This window comes from Capricornis sumatraensis, chromosome 11, assembly GCF_032405125.1.
Source record: "Capricornis sumatraensis isolate serow.1 chromosome 11, serow.2, whole genome shotgun sequence".
NCBI classification, from domain to species: Eukaryota; Metazoa; Chordata; class Mammalia; order Artiodactyla; family Bovidae; genus Capricornis; species Capricornis sumatraensis.
In genome coordinates this window covers 50741956-50758293 of record NC_091079.1, presented here as the reverse complement: position 1 = coordinate 50758293, position 16338 = coordinate 50741956, and the positions used below count along the sequence as shown (strand labels likewise).

The following is a 16338-nucleotide window of genomic DNA, read 5'->3' as shown; positions in this document are numbered from 1 at the left end:
GGTTTAATGTGACTGAGGGCAACAAGTTGGAAGGAAACACGTTTTGATAAAGTGTAGGCTGCTGGACATTAAGAGTTTTGGAGTAGAATACTTGTGGCTGGTGACGGGATTATAGGGGTAGCAATGAAGGAGATGGCTGAAATGGAATGGAGATCGTTGAGGCTGATGCAGTCAAGAGAGAGTGAGGCTAATCACCATAAAGCCATCTCAGAAATCTTGAATTTCCTTGGCTGATGGCAAGATTAGAGGTGGGGAAAGAGAATGTGTTCCTAAGACAAGAAGTAGCAGGGAGGAGCCAGGACTTAGAGGTAAGCAACCAGGAATGGCACAATGCTGAAGGGAGGAAGAACTTTTCCTGGAAGTTAGAAGGTTAACGGAGCAGTACCAATGGTACCCAGGAGGATGCTGACAAAGTAGGAGGAGAGAAAGTCACCAAAGAGTCTGTGTCCTTGAAAGAGTCCAGTTTCTGCTGGTGCAAGAATATGAGAAGGTATTCTCTAAAGAGACTGGAGAATGTAGGAATTTTATTTACGATCAAAGAGAATTCCAGAGGGCACAAAAGCAAAGGATGGGGGGAAGAGATGGAGAGAAAGTGCAAAATCTGGGGGGGAGAAATGCAGGCTAGTGAATGAGAGAGATGGGAAGGAGTGACTTTCTCTTGGTTTGGAACCCTATGATTTTGGCCACAATTGTAAATGACTAACCAGGTGCTGCTAGTGGTAAAGAACCTGCCTGCCAGTGCAGGAGACACAAAAGATGCAGGTTCGATCTCTGGGTCAGGAAGATCACCTGGAGAAGGAAATGGCAACCCACTCCAGTATTCTTGCCTGGAAAATCCCATGGACAGAGGAGCCCGGCCGGCTACAGTCCACAAGGTCACAGAGACCCAGACACAACTGGACACACACAACCTCTCAAATACTCCAACTTTTAAGCTAGTGATTTTACTGCCAGAACTGGCACAAAGATCCCTGGTGAGGCCCAGGAAGGGTTCATGGGTCTCTCAGTCAAGGGAGAGAGCTCTAGTCTCTGCGAAAGGCTGGGACAGAGCGTTCAACGGGGCAGTAACATCATTCCCTGGCCCCAGAGATATTTGGCTCTCAAAGCGACAAGCACAGCTTTATGAAACTACTGATGGGCTTTTTGCAGAAAGGTATTTCATCTGTACCTCCATAACAGGGCAGAGTCACAGCTGTGCGTAAAACCACTGTTCATATTGAACATATTTTAGTCATTGCTGTAGCTCCAAAGGCAGGCTTTGATTCTCTGAATGCCTAGCAGGGAAGAGCTTATTTCTATAGGTCCTCGATAAAAAACCCGAATGCCTCATTAATTGTTATTCGGAAGAAAAGAATATACCAGTTATTTTAACAAGTTTCTATTTGCATTCAACATAGGTCATGTGGAACTGCTACAGAATAAAATATCACCCTTTATACCACAGAGAATAGAGTTTTTTAAAAATGAGAGTTTTAAACCAGTGGTCTCCTCCTGGAGAGCAATCATTTAGAATTTTGTTGGCATGAAGATAATAATATGTAAGTCAATTAAATTCCCCAGGGCTGGTAGGTAGAGATCATTCTAATTGAGTTATATTATTATAGCCTGGGATATTTTCCAAAGATTATAATTTACTCTGTACAACTATACATAATGTATAGATACTCATCTTTATAGCAGAGATAATGTGGCCTCGTGTCTGGCCCCTAGGTGATCAACCCTTCTTAACAACATGACATAGAAAATGATTCCTTTTGCCACAAAAAATTTCAATAATTTTGTAAATTGAATACCTGTTTAAAAAAAATGGCAATGGAATTTCAAAGTTTGACACACACTCCCTTTTCCACCCTAGAAGCTTTGGGAAGGTGATTTTGTACTAAGTGATAATATCGCTTGTATAAAGTTCTTAATAGATCTAGAAAAAAATCTTTGACTATTTCAAAAGGAAAACAACTCAGTGAAAATATAATCACATTAAAAAGTCTTGATTCAGTACACTTTGCCATGTTCATTGACTTTTTAAGGAAGTATATGCTACACACTGGGGCTTCCCAGGTGGCACAGTGGTAAAGAATCTCCCTGCCAATGCAAGGATGCAAGAGAGGTGGGTTCGATCCCTAGGTCAGGAAGATCCCCTGGAGAAGGAAATGGCAACCCACTCCAGTATTCTTGCCTGGAGAATTCCATGGACAGAGGAACCTGGAGGGCTACCGTCCATGGGGTCAGAAAGAGTCGGACACAACTGAGCGCACACGTGATTAGAATAGAAATGGTAATCAGCCATAAGGACACTAAGAAACTACAGCTGTTTTTAAAAAAAGCCATTTGGACCCCATTTCATGGGCCTCTCATCAACCTGCTGGTTTCCAGTTGGCCACTTTGACAAGAAAAATGGGGCCAGACCTGGTGTAACAACATGGTGGTCAGGAAGCTGTTCCCAGGCTACAACTGCCCCCACCCTTGTGACCATAATTGCCTCTCAAGTCAAGAAGCTGGTGACTGGACCCCAGAGTTCTGAGTCCAGACACCTGACAACCTCTAAACAGTCATGTTTCTGCCACCTCAACATGGTCACACCAGCAGGAGATGGCCTCTGCCCTATTCTTAACTTCCTCTCTTGGCAGGGTTCACAAACTCGTACCCAGAACTATAGCTACATGACAGTCGAGGAAAAGTACTTTTCAGCCTCCCAGCCCTTTCAATACAGGAGGTCCAAAGAGAGAGGAGGGATAGCTGCTGTTGACCACTCCCAGCACGGACACTCAGGAGGAAAGAGGACGCTCGGACCAGTCATATTCTAATGCTTTCTTCCATTTTTATTTAATGTGGAAACTGAGAAGACTGAGAGCAGTCAGTTTCTAGATTAATTAGCCTAAATTACTCGTTTCCAGATTGTTAGCCTAAATTTGAGCTCGACTATGTGTTAAAATCACCTTGTGAGCTTTTCAGAAAGGCCTGATACCTTTGCACAGAGATTCTTGCGTAAGTAGGGCTCAGTGTGGCATATTTTTTAAAGCTCGTGGGTGATTTTTAAAGCAGCCTGTCTTGAGAATCACTGGCCTAAATGAATGGATAGATAGCAGAGCTCCAAAGACCAGCTCAATTCAGGGCACCTGGAAATCTTAAAACAAGACTGAGAAGCTTAAGCATTGATTCATCAAAGAAGCTAATACTCAACTAGATTGATTCCACAACCTCAAAATGAAAAACTTCATAATTTTCTTACTTTGGTTACAACACTAGTTAAAAAATATTGCAGTAAATCTTGTATAGGAGCAATTATCAATTAGAACTATTCTGACTATTCTCTGAATGGGGATATTATTACATTATTAGTAATATGTTAAGTCATTTATCAACTGATAATGATAAATAATTCATTCAGAAGCATAATTTTTCATACTGAAACTCCTGGGGAAATATTAGCTTTTGAAGGAGTACAGTGCCAAACAAACAGATGGACCAGCATCAGAACTCCAGAAATTTCCTGGTGATGAATATGAAGAATGACCTCGTGCCTGCTCAGTCGCTTCATTCGTGTCTGATCTTTGCGATCCCATGAACTGTAGCCCACCAGGGTCCTCTGTCCATGGGATTCTCCAGGCAAGAATACTGGAGTGGGTTGCCATTTCCTTCTCCAGGGGGCCTTCCAGATCCAGGGATTGAACTGGCATCTCTTGCATATTCTGTATGGGTAGGTAGGTTCTTTACCACTGAGCCACCTGGGAAGCCCGCTCTTGCCTTACAGGGAAACAAATTATCTGTGCTTGTTTATATTTAAAAAGTCTGCCCACTTTGGAAATAATACAAAAACAATACACTAGAGCTTCATTTTGTAAACATTCTGTAAAGGTCTTTATACCTTTGAAAACTTGTGTGTGTTTGTGTGTCTTATGTTTTCCAATTGAAACTTCACAAAGAGATTCTTCTGTAATTGGCTGGCTTTGGCAAGTCTATTTACTACCCACCCCCCACCCCCCGCCTTAGTTTCCTGAAAGAGATAAAAGTATCCAGGAAAAATGGATAGATGGTACTGGTGAGGAAATCATAGCTGAAGATTGCCTGCAGCAACTGGAATTTGTTGACAGTTTATAACCATCCCAGCTCTAATCAAACTCGCATCTTTCTTGACCACCCCAGATTTGCTCACAACACAAGAAGACTGGACATTGACAAAGATGTTCATTTGGTTCTTTACAGCCACACTGGCAATACTGTAAAATTCTTTACCCATACAAAGCTACTTTCATCTATAACTTGTTTCCTTGAGGGAAGAAAGAACTAATACAGATCATGTTCAGACTGACAATTTAAACTCCACTCATATTTTGAGCCCCAACAAGCAGCTACCAAACAAGTTTACCAACTCTGTGCCATGCCACCTTACCTTGATTTTTGATGTTTCTGAAGTCAAACATTGAAACCACAAGGACAGTAAGCTGATAATAAATTCCCGATTAAATGCTTTGTCCACGGTGGGTCCTCAGGAAATAACGAATGAGTAAAGCAAAAGGAATGTCCTACACCCAGCATGACCCTAAGTAAATCTACTGCTTTTGTGGACCAAAAATTGTCTTGAATTTCTTGAGTAAAGTGGCTTACATGGGTCAACTTTGAAAGTCATTTAAAGATGCCACTACATGTTGTTTTAATAGCACTGAAACCACCAAGCAACAAGTTCTTTGGAATATAAAGTAAGAAAGCAAAGTTTTTGGTTCTCTCTTTTTTTTAGCTACCTGTCCAGCCCAGGAAAATCACTGAGAGGCTCTTTAACATCTTTAAGTAAATGAATGAGCACCTTGTTACTTCATGGTGCTCTAGTTGGTGGAGGTGAGTGAGCACTGGGGGAACTAGCTATATCTAGCTCAGACATCTCATCAAGGATACCAATGACTGCAGCTGGAGCTATTCCACACATTTCAGTGACCCTGGAATCCCCAACCCTGGCCACAGCCTTCAGTTCCCAAGTGCATTCGCTTTGCTTACCTGAAGTTGTCTTCTCTTGGCATCCTTGATACTGTCAGGCAGTAAAAGTAGCTTTTTCTGACTCTGGTTGTTTCTTCTGTTTCCTCTTGAAGCTGGCAGCTTCTTCTTTCCCTTTTCTGAGCTCTGGGTCAAGTGTGCTAGGTAATGACGTAAGGAAAGTCTTTCAGTGTGACAAAAGGCACAGGAACAGATGGAAACAGCTGAAAAGGAGGCTGTGGCAAGGGAGTGGAGGAGCTTGTCTTGCTTCATTTTTCAAAATGTCGCACCAGACTTGAGTCTGTTTGGGGTTCACATTCCAAGTTCAAATTCTGGCTTTGCATCACTAGCAGAATGATGATTGGCAAGTTCTTAACCCTTCTGAGGCTTGGTCTCCCCATTTGCAAAGTGGAAATAACCATATGAGGTAGGTTTTATTAACTCAGTTGATGTATGTATTAGGATGGCCAAAAAGCTCATTCAGATTTTTCTGTACAATGTTATGGAAAAACACAAACAAACCTTTTGACCAACCCAATGAAATACACAGCTCAGTGCCTCCCGCCTTACTGGGCACCGTGCTGTAAATATAAGTGTTCCCATCATTCCATTCTTGTAGCTACTTCATCAATGATGGTTACTATTAGTATCATTATTACTTGGGAACATCTGTTCTGTAATTTTACATTTAATATTCATTATACCATTTAGCAGCAGCAGTATACCATTTATTTAAGAATTGTTATTTTCTGAAAAAGAACATCTTCCCCACATTTGGTATTTTTAGAAATGTCAGTCCTGATTTTCTTCTGACTCATTTTTATATTATCTCCATTTAATTGTAATCATGTCTATCATTTCAAATCCAGGATCCTCATAGAAGATCTTCAGAAAGTACTGGAAAAGGGAAGCAGTTTGCCAGCCTGGAGAAGTCGAAGATCCCTCTCTGGATATAATTATGAAGTTTATCACTCCTTAGAAGAAGTATGTAATCAAAGGACTTTTTGTGGCTTTTTTTCAAGTGCCTCTTTATCATTCAGGTCTCAGGACTGGGGAGAAGCATAGGAACATAGGCAGAAGTTATGTGAAGAATACTTAAGCTCTTACAACGTCCAGGCACCTCAGTTCTCTTCCATTAAGCATTATATATGAGAAGTGTATACGAGAAGTAGCAAAATAATTTTAAATTAGTGTGCTTTACCCAACCCACCCCTACAATGGACAGGAGAAGTGCAGTGGAAGAGTGTGGTAATGCTGCTATATAGTCAGCCCTTGGTATCCAAAGGACATTGGGTGCAGGACCCCCTGTGGATTCCAGAATCGTGGATACTCAAGTCCCTCGTGTACAACAGCATGGTACAGTCAGCCCTCGGTATCCACCAGTTCAGCATCCAAAGATATGGAGGGCCAACTGTAGTAATGGTAATAAACACTGTAACTGGAAATCCATGGAATGTAGAGCTAGCCAGAGTTTGTGGGCAATGGTTTGGCTGAGCAGTGGAGTGAATTTTGATGTTGGCCCCATACCCTCTGCAAATTTGAGCCCCCCAAAGCCAAACGGCATGTGTGGCTCCTCGGGGCCTGTTAGCTTGCTGTTACTTATTTTACCTGGCAAACATAGGGACCCATCCCATTGCTGCTACTGTACATCTGGGCAACAACTAGTTGTTTTCAAATCTCAGTTTATGCAAGAAGAGAGCTGGTTCTACTCTCCCAAATGGGTCAGAACTCCCTGTCCCAGCCCCAGCATATTACCTGCACCCATAGTACATGGATGTGATACATAACATAATTTTTAATTATGACTAAGTACTTGATTAATGCCTTCCTCTCCTAATAAGCTGCAAGGGCCATGGGGGCTGGCCATTGCTTTCTGTTCACCCCTGTATCTCCAGTGTCAAGCAGAGACTTCCAAATAGAGGGTCGTTGACAGAATGAGTAAGTGAATGAGTACATACATTTTTTCATTCTTCCCCTGAATTCTGAACTGAGCAAAGGAATGCCAGTCATAGAAGTAATGAGATCCTGTTATATTCTTAAGAGAATGTTTGGTTCTCTTGATAATGACTTTCAAAAGTACGTCCACATATTTTATGTTTTTAACATACTTTTCAGAAGCTTGGAGTTAGCAGCAATGGAAAGGATTTAGATAACTTGACACATTAAAGTGCTATTAACATGCACTAGAAAAAGGTCAAAATTTTTATAATATATTAATATAGATAAGTACATATACTTGTGTGTGTTGAGTTGCTCAGTCATATATACATATATGTAAATATATGTGTGTCCATGTGCTTATTAGACTAAACAGCGATAGAAAAAAAGGAAAATATGAGTACTTTCCAAATATTTTTTTTAGACTCTTACACATCTTGGAACAGTGGGACACTTTTTTGTAACTTCCTTCCTCCCCTATTGGGCTTTTAAGTCAGAAATGTTACCCATCTTTCTAAATACCTTATTTATCCACCTCAAATATACCTTTTCCTGATGACAGATAAATGTGTGTGAATGGATCAGTGTCAGTATATCGCTATTACTGGGGAAATTATTCATGGTATGCCCTCTGATGTGTGGCTGGATAGACTAAATCTTAAATGCAAAAGATAATGCCTTTTTCTTAGCATCTTCTGTTCAGTGGTAAATTACAATATATAGGACTTAGATACTTTCCAATAGTTGGGATGGTTTTTCTGAAGCTTACTTCTTTTCTTCTTAAACGCTTGGAGATGAAAGAAATAAATTTTTATTTTTTAAAAAGAATCCAGAATACAGTGATTAACTTTCTATAAAATTTTGCCATTAAGATGTTAATGACAAATAGTAGAAAGGTATGCTTTAAAAAGGGAACAATATGAAGACAAAGTAGCTATATATGAGAGCAGAAAATAAAGTGTGATTTTTAGTAGCCTGAAGAAAATTAAGACTGCAAAATTGGTTTTTCATTAAATTTTATACTCCATACATGCTTTTTGAGTTCTAAGACCTATTGTATTTCTGTTACCTTTTGTTTATTAAAAGCTCCATAATTGTGTGAGTCTAACATGGTTTTAATTTATTTGCTTTTAGATTCAAAATTGGATGCATCATTTGAATAAAACACATTCAGGTCTCATTCACATGTTCTCTATTGGAAAATCATATGAGGGAAGATCTCTTTATGTTTTAAAGGTAAAAAAATAAGAAATTAGCAACTGAATATTTACTATTCATCTTTTTCAGCTTTGACTTATAAGGAAAAGAAGCGAAATGGTATTTCATAGTGTCTCATATTTAACATCATCTGGTAATATAAGACTGGTGGCTTAGATAGTAAAGAATCTGCCTACAAACAAGAGACCTAGGTTTGATCCCTGGGTGCAGAAGATACCCTGGAGAAGGGAATGGCAACTCATTCCAGTATCCAGGCTGGATAATCCCACAGACAGAAGAGCCTGGTGGACTGTCAGTCCATGGTGTCAGACATGATTGAGTGACTAACACGTTCACTTTTTTCCCAGTAATTTAAGAAAAAAATAGTTTTTCCCTTAAGTTTTTGAGCCATATTTAATTTTTGCCATTGGGTATTCCAAAGAAGACTATTTCTAACTTATTCATAGTGACTGATGAACTTCAAAAATAATGACCTTCAAAATTATTTGTGGGTTGGTGCTGCTTACAATGAACAGATGCAAAACTATACAAATATGTCAGAAGGTATACGTCACTCCCAGCCCTTGAGCCTGCATTCTCTTCCAGCTACTCACCTATAGCTCTCCATTCCTTCTCAGCCAAACATCTTAAAAGATTTTCCTACATCACTGTCTCTACTTCCTCACCAACCATTCAGACCCTGGACTCCCTGACCTTTGCCCCGACGATGACTCTAGAACTTCTGGATGACTTCTACTTGGCTCTCCTCCCATCTCAGAACATCCTCTTCCCTTGTCCTTTCTTTACGTTCTGGTGACCCCAGGATTCTCTCCCCAGCTGTGCTCTCTGTCTGCCTGCTGTCTCAGAAGCACATCCACCCCATGGTTTCAGTGATCATTCCAGACTTATCTGTTCAGTGGACTCTGCTCTCTAGAGCTGGGCATCCTCATCTCGACATTCACCAAAGCACCTCAGACTCACGATGACACCACTGAGCTCCAGATCAGGAAACATGAACCACCTGAATTCCTCTTCCTTATTCTAACCACTTCAAACCTAACACGAAGAACTGACAACTTTTTTTTCTTCTATCTTCTGGATTTATCACAACCTCTTCTCTTGTCCTCACTGCTGTTGACCTAGGCTTGTTTCTGGATCTATTCTTCCTGGACTATTACAATCATGGCCTCAGGACTGAACTTCCTCATGAGTCCCCATCCTCTCATCCTCTAAGTATACACACACACACACAAACCCCTCCCATAGAATCAGGATGAAGCCTTGTCTGTATGTCATCTAGGAATGTCATGTGTCTCCTGCCCCTGGGTCAGCTTCATCTCCCTTCTTTCCTCAGACCTTAGAGGCAGTGGTTCAAACATAGTGTGCTCAGCTTCTCTTCCAAGCTTGAGATAGATGTCTTCTTTCACTTGTCTGCCAAGGAAGCTTCAAGTCTTACTCTCCTACTCAAAGTCTTTCTCTTCTGAGAAGCCCTCATTTGTTCCACAGGAAAATGACACATAGCACCCAATGTCCCCAAAGTGACTCCTACATATTCACATTATAGTGATGAATTGCTGGTATTTCTGCCCTCTCCACCACCATATAAATTCCTCATCTTCTCATCTCAGAATCTCCAAGGCCAAGCCCCATGTCTGATGTTTAAAAGGTTTTCTTGAAGTGTTAATATCAGCTGAGTGAATTAATGAATGAATGAAAACTAGATTTCCCATCAATGTCAAAAATGAAACTGAAGTCACTCAGTCGAGTCCGACTCTTTGCAACCCCATGGACTGTAGCCTATCAGGCTCCTCCATCCATGGGATTTTCCAGGCAAGAGCGCTGGAGTGGGTTGCCATTTCTTTCTCCAGGGGATCTTCCCGACCCAGGAGTCGAACCTGGGTCTCCCACATTGCAGGCAGACGCTTTACCGTTGGAGCCACCAGGGAAGCCTGAAAGCCACCTACTAATTAGTGGATAAGAAACCATGTTATAGATGAAATTTATATAGCAAGATTATAAAGAAAAGTTTATTGCTTGATTCTATGAATCAAATTGTTTTGTGTTTCGTTTATGTACTGTAATAAAATTTGACTTTGTCTTCCTACAAGACATAGCTATTTCTTTACTAGATATTGCTTGGGAATATTTCTGTTATCTTTCCTGGGGAGGGGGGTTGAGAAAAAGAGGGCAAGGACAGGGAAAAGGAAGGGAAAAATTCAGCTTCTTACTTAACCGCCACAGATTATATTAAAATGAAATGTGTGTGTGCTAAGTGGCTTCAGTCATGTCCAACTCTTTGCAACCCTATGGACTGGGGCCCTCCAGGCTCCACTGTCCATGGGATTCTCCAGGCAAAAACACTGGAATGGATTGCCATTCCCTCCTCCAGGGGATCTTCCTGACCCAGGGATCGAACCCGCATCTCTCACATCTCTTGCATTGGCAAGCAGGTTCTTTACCACTGGCGCCATCCGGGAAGCCCTAAAATGGAGAAGCACACCTATTTAACCAACTGCCTTTTCCTTATGTATTTTCCACTTCTTTGATTTGTAATTAAGGCAATAAATTTACAGTTTCTGCATAAATAAGCCTAGACTTCTGAAATCGATAGGAACTCTCTTTGTCTTTTTTATGGGTTACCTGATGAACCCAACTCTAGGGAAGTATTATGCTGAAACCATATTAAATTATGCAGGTCAGTGAATCCAAAAATAAAAGCTTGCTTTGGTTACTATGAATACTCTTCTTTTCAGCTGGGCAGAAGATCACGAGCTTACAAAAGAGCTGTCTGGATGGACTGTGGCATTCATGCAAGAGAATGGATTGGTCCTGCCTTCTGCCAGTGGTTTGTAAAAGAAGTAAGTTAAACCCTTTATGCAGTCTCCATTTGAGCTAGCCAGTGTTTTTATTCTGCTCAAGGAACAAAACTGGGAATGTGAAGCGAGTGATACCTGATAACAACACCATAATTGTGTGGGTTGCTTTTATGTTTAGGAAGACCTCTCAAAACCCTGGCTCAGATTATCTTCACCTCTGCCTTTGGAGACTGGAGTTACCAACCCTCATTAAAGAGAAAGAATTTGAGATTCAGAGTATTTAGGAATTTATGACACATTAGGAACCAACCATAGTAGCTGATATATGACAAAAGGCTAAAAATTCAATGTATGGTTTTTCAAAACAGTTTCTAATGTGATATTCATGGAAAATTCTACATGACTTTTGTTCTTCAAAATGATCTCACATATGCTATAGCAATAAAGAGATGCCCTTCTGCTATGGATCTGTGATTTAGACACCAATGACCTTTAGCATTTGTGGATGTAACATTCACTGTTTCAGGGCTTTTCAGTGACTAATGGTTGATGACTCACAGTGATTTCTCATTTTCTGGAGGCTTCATTTAAGTCATAAGCCCTATGAGGCTAGTATATTGAATGTGTTCTTATCCCAGGAGTAGGTCAGCCTCATGGGCTAACATCTTAATACATTCTGATATCTTTCTATTGTCAAGAATGAAATGACTTTCATGGTTTTCTTTTTCAGTTTAACTTCTTAGTGTTTGGTTTTTTTAAAGACTCCTAAAAGAAAACGAACTACCAGTACAGGTAATAAAAGTGAAAAAGTCTAAGGAAAGGAGGTTCTAAGCCAGAAAATAACCCTAAAAGTTACTTATGGAAAACCATTAATGATACAAGATAGTGAAATATTTCAGTTATATTTCACAGTGTTTTATGGGAAAATTATATGACCTCGTGCCGTTTGTGATTTTGAAGACTCTCCTAGTCTTAGAAAATATGCCTCACAAATGTCAATGATGTACTAAATTTGTAAAATCTGCTTCTCCACCACCACCAAGCCCACACAAGTATCCATTTTATAATGTAATAATAAAATTTTCAAAGTATTCCCACTCAGTGTATTCAGCAATTCATATTCTCTTAAAATACCATTTTACCCAGTAGGACAAATGCAAAAGGTAACAAATTGTTAACCCTAGCATCTTGTATAAATATCCATTATATACATATAATACTGTCTACTGTCTCAAGTTTCAAAAATGAAAAGGGGGAAAATGGTTAAGAATAGAACATCTATTGTTTATAGACTGTGGTCCTCCCCAGGTGGTGCTAGTGGTAAAGAACCCAACTGCCAGTGCAAGAGATGTAAGAGACATGGATTTGATTCCTGGGTCAGGAGGATCCCCTGGAGAAGGGCACAGCAACCCACTCCAGTATTCTTGCCTGGAGAATCCCATGGACAGAGGAGTCTGGTGGTCTACAGCCCATAGGATAGCCCAGAGTCAGACACAACTGAAGCAATTTAGCACACATGCATGCATGGTCCTGTGTGTTATTATAGAACATAAAATATATCTTCCCAACATTTAATCTCACCCTCACATGTGCAGCCTTTTTATAGCACCTAAACTTAATTTGTCCATGTGGTAACTGCCTCTCTTCCTATGCCAGTGCTGAGGGCAGAGCCTATCTTGTTCATTGCCAAATTCCTAGCACCTGGAACACCATCTGGCACTTAATAATGCTTCCATTATCTGTGAATGAATGGGCATAACGAGAATTCAGTGGTTATGATAAGGAGAAAGTTCTGGGAGATGACTTGCAATTCATCTCCTAAGGATATGAATGGTACTACCTGGACTTTGCAGCATGCAATATGTATAGCTGTACATGGCAGCCCTAGAACCCAAGCTAAATTGAGTGCCAAAGAGTTGATGCTTTTGAACTGTGGTGTTGGAGAAGACTCTTGAGAGTCCCTTGGACTGCAAGGAGACCCAACCAGTCCATCCTAAAGGAAATCAGTCCTGAATATTCACTGGAAGGACTGATTCTGAAGCTGAAGCTCCAGTACTTGGGCCACCTGATGCAAAGAACTGACTCATTGGAAAAGACCCTGATGCTGGGAAAGATTGAAGGCAAGAGGTGAAGGAGATGACAAAGGATGAGATGGTTGGACGGCATCATCAACTCAATGGACATGAGTTTGAGTAAGCTTCGAGAGTTGGTAATGGGCAGGGAAGCCTGGCATGCTGCACTCCATGGGGTTGCAAAGAGTCGGACATGACTGAGTGAGTGAACTAAACTGAATTTTTGCTCTCTCTTTTTTGGTACTTTTCCCCAAATTCAGCAGCTTAAAACAGCAAACATTGATTACTTGCTGGTTTCTGTGGGTCACAATCCAGGTGCAGTTTAGCCAAGTGCCTCGGGTAAGTCAAAGTGTCAGCTGGAGATTGGGCCATCTCGGGCTTGTGTGGGGAATCTGTATCTGAGAGCTCAGTCACGTGAGTGTTGGAAGCTTCTGTCCTCCCTGGCTGTGAGCCAGAGATATCAGTTCCCCATCACATGGGCATCACCACAGGACAGCTCACAACGCAGCACCTGGCTACCCTCAGAACAGATAAGGCCGAGAAAGGGCGAGCAGCCCAAGACAGAAGCCACAGTCTCTTTTAACCTAATTTCAGAAGTGATATCCTATCACTTTTTTCATATTCTGTCCATTGGAATACATCACTAGGTCCAGACTGGATTCAGGGGAAGGCATTAGACAAGAGCACAAGTGCCAAGAAGTGAGAGTCACTGGGGGCCACCTTGGAGGCTGCCAGCCATACCTGGTGGGACTCTCTCCGTAGCCATCACTGTAATGTTTGCATCCTTACTTCAACATGAACTGGAAGAAAAGTTATCAAGCCTTTAAGTTCCTGCTAGAACAGCAGATGGCACAGAGGTTACATAAACACATGTAGTAGTCAGACAGCCCTGGGTTGGAATGCCAGCTCTGCCATTTACTAGCTATGTGATCTTGGTGGGCAAGTCATAATCATAATCATAGTATGTGACACACTCAGTTATTGGGAGGATTCAATTATATAATGTTTATAAAAGACTTAAGAGTGCTTGGCATATAATAAGCAGTTAATAAAATCAATTCATTTTTAATAGGAGTAGTATCAGCAAGTTGGTATTTTAAAATGACCAGAGAAATCATTAGAAAGAAAATCAGCAGAGATATGAAAGAACTTAACACCACCAACCAACAGGATCTAAATCACATTTGTGGATCACCCAACCAACAATAGCAGAATATGCATTCTTTTCAAGTGCCTGAAGAACATACTGGGGCTTTACCCCGGCTCAGCTGATAAAGAGCCTGCCTGCCAATGCAGGAGACACAAGAGATACAGGTTCAATCCCTTGGTCAGGAAGATTCCCTGGAGAAGGAAATGGTAACACGCTCTAGTATTCTTGCCTGGGAAATCTCAAGGATAGAGGAATCTGATGGGTATGTCCATAGGGTCTCAAAGAATTGAACACAACTGAACACACACACACAGAACATATACCAAGATATTCCATATCACACACCAAGAAACAAATCTCAACAAATTTAAAGGAAATGAAACCATACAGACTGTGTTTTCTGACCACAGGGAAATCAAACTAGATATTGATAACAGAAAGATAACCTCCAAACACTGAGAAATTAAGATGCCTCTGAATTACCTATGAGTTAAGGATAAAATCTCAAGGGAAATTTAAAAAGTAAATTGCACTGAATGAACATGAAAATACATACAGCATATTAAAATTTGTGGTACACATCTAAAACAATGCTAAGAGGGAAATTTATAGCACTTAAATGTATACATTAAAAAAGAGGGAAATTCTCAAAACAATAAGCTCTCAAGACCTATAAAAATAGAGGCAAAGCAAGAAGAAGGAGGTAATAAAGATAAGAGTAAAAATCAATGAAACTGAAAACAGAAAATCATTAGAGAAATCAGTGAAACAAGGAGCTAGTTCTTGAAAAGATCAGTGAAATCAACAAAGTTCTAGCAAGAGAGACAAAAAACTACAGAACATACAAATTACCAACTTAGGAATGAAAGAGATATGATTACAGACCCTGCAGATATCAAAAGGACAATAAAAGAATACTATGAATAACTCTACACATATAAATTTGACAACTTAGGCAAAAATATACCAGTAAATAGAAAAACACAAACTTTCACAACTCATCCATTATGCAACAGGCAAGTTGAATATCCCTACTACTATTAAAGACAGTGAATTCATACTTTTCAAATTCAAAAATAAGAAAGGAATAAATCTCCCTACCCAGATGTTTTCACTAAAGAATTCTACCAAATGTTTAAAGAAGAATAAGACCAATTCTACACACTCACTTTCACAAAATAGGAGCAAACATTTTTAATTCACTTTATAAAGTTAGTATTACCCTAGTACCAAAATCAGCAAAGACAGTAGGAAAAAAAAACTAGAAAACAGATTTATAAATCCCTAACAAAATATTGCCAAATAGAATTTATCAATCTATAAAAATAATTCTGCATCACAACCAAGTGAGGTTTATTTCAGAGGCCCAAACCTGGTTTAATATTTGAAATTCAATCAATGTAATCTACCATACTAACAAGCTAAAGAAGAGAGTCTATTTAATCTTATCAATTGATACAGAAAAATACCTCGACAAAATTTAATAGACATGCATAATAAAAACTCCCAGAAAAGCAGATATAGAGTAGAACTTCCTCAACTTTATAAAAACTATCTATGAAAATCATATTGCAAACATTACACTTAGTGGTAGATGAGCAAATGCTTCCTCCTAGGATCAAGAACAAGGTAAGGATGCCCAGTCTCACCACTCCTAATTAACACAGTGCTGAAAGTTCTAGTCAGTAGAAGAGGAAGAAATAAAAGATGTACAGATCTGAAAGGAATGAATACAATTTTTCTATTCATCAATGACATGATTGTCTACATAGAAAATCCCAAGGAATCTACAGGAAAATAGAAATAACAAGTGAGTAAGATCACAGGACACAAGATAAACATAGAGAAATCAACTGTATTTCTGTATACTAGCAGTGAACATGTGGATGCTGAAATTAAAAATACATTATAATTTATAATTACTCAACAAATGAAATAAACTTAGGCATAAATCTCACAAAACAAGTATAGGAATTATGTGCTGAAAACTATAAAACACTGATCAAAAAAAATCTAAAGATATAGAGACATGCCATATTCATGGACTGGAAGATTCAATATAGAAAAATATCAGTTCTCTCCAATTGATATCAATGTTTAACATAATTCCTATAAAAATTCCAGCAAGACTTTTTATAGATATAAGTGAAATTATTCTAAAATTTACATGAAAAGGCAAAGGAACCAGAAGAGTTAAAAC

At 39.7% G+C, this 16338-nt stretch overlaps 1 protein-coding gene across 1 annotated transcript in view; it reads left to right on the top strand.

Moving 5' to 3' along the window:
* The window catches only part of CPA6 (carboxypeptidase A6), a 296049-nt gene that overhangs the window by 206096 nt on the left and 73615 nt on the right, over nucleotides 1-16338 (top strand). Inside the window, exons 4-6 of the mRNA XM_068984112.1 lie at nucleotides 5835-5949; nucleotides 8038-8139; nucleotides 10854-10958. Coding sequence (XP_068840213.1) covers nucleotides 5835-5949; nucleotides 8038-8139; nucleotides 10854-10958 — 322 coding nt within the window. The remainder of the gene's footprint in view (nucleotides 1-5834; nucleotides 5950-8037; nucleotides 8140-10853; nucleotides 10959-16338) is intronic.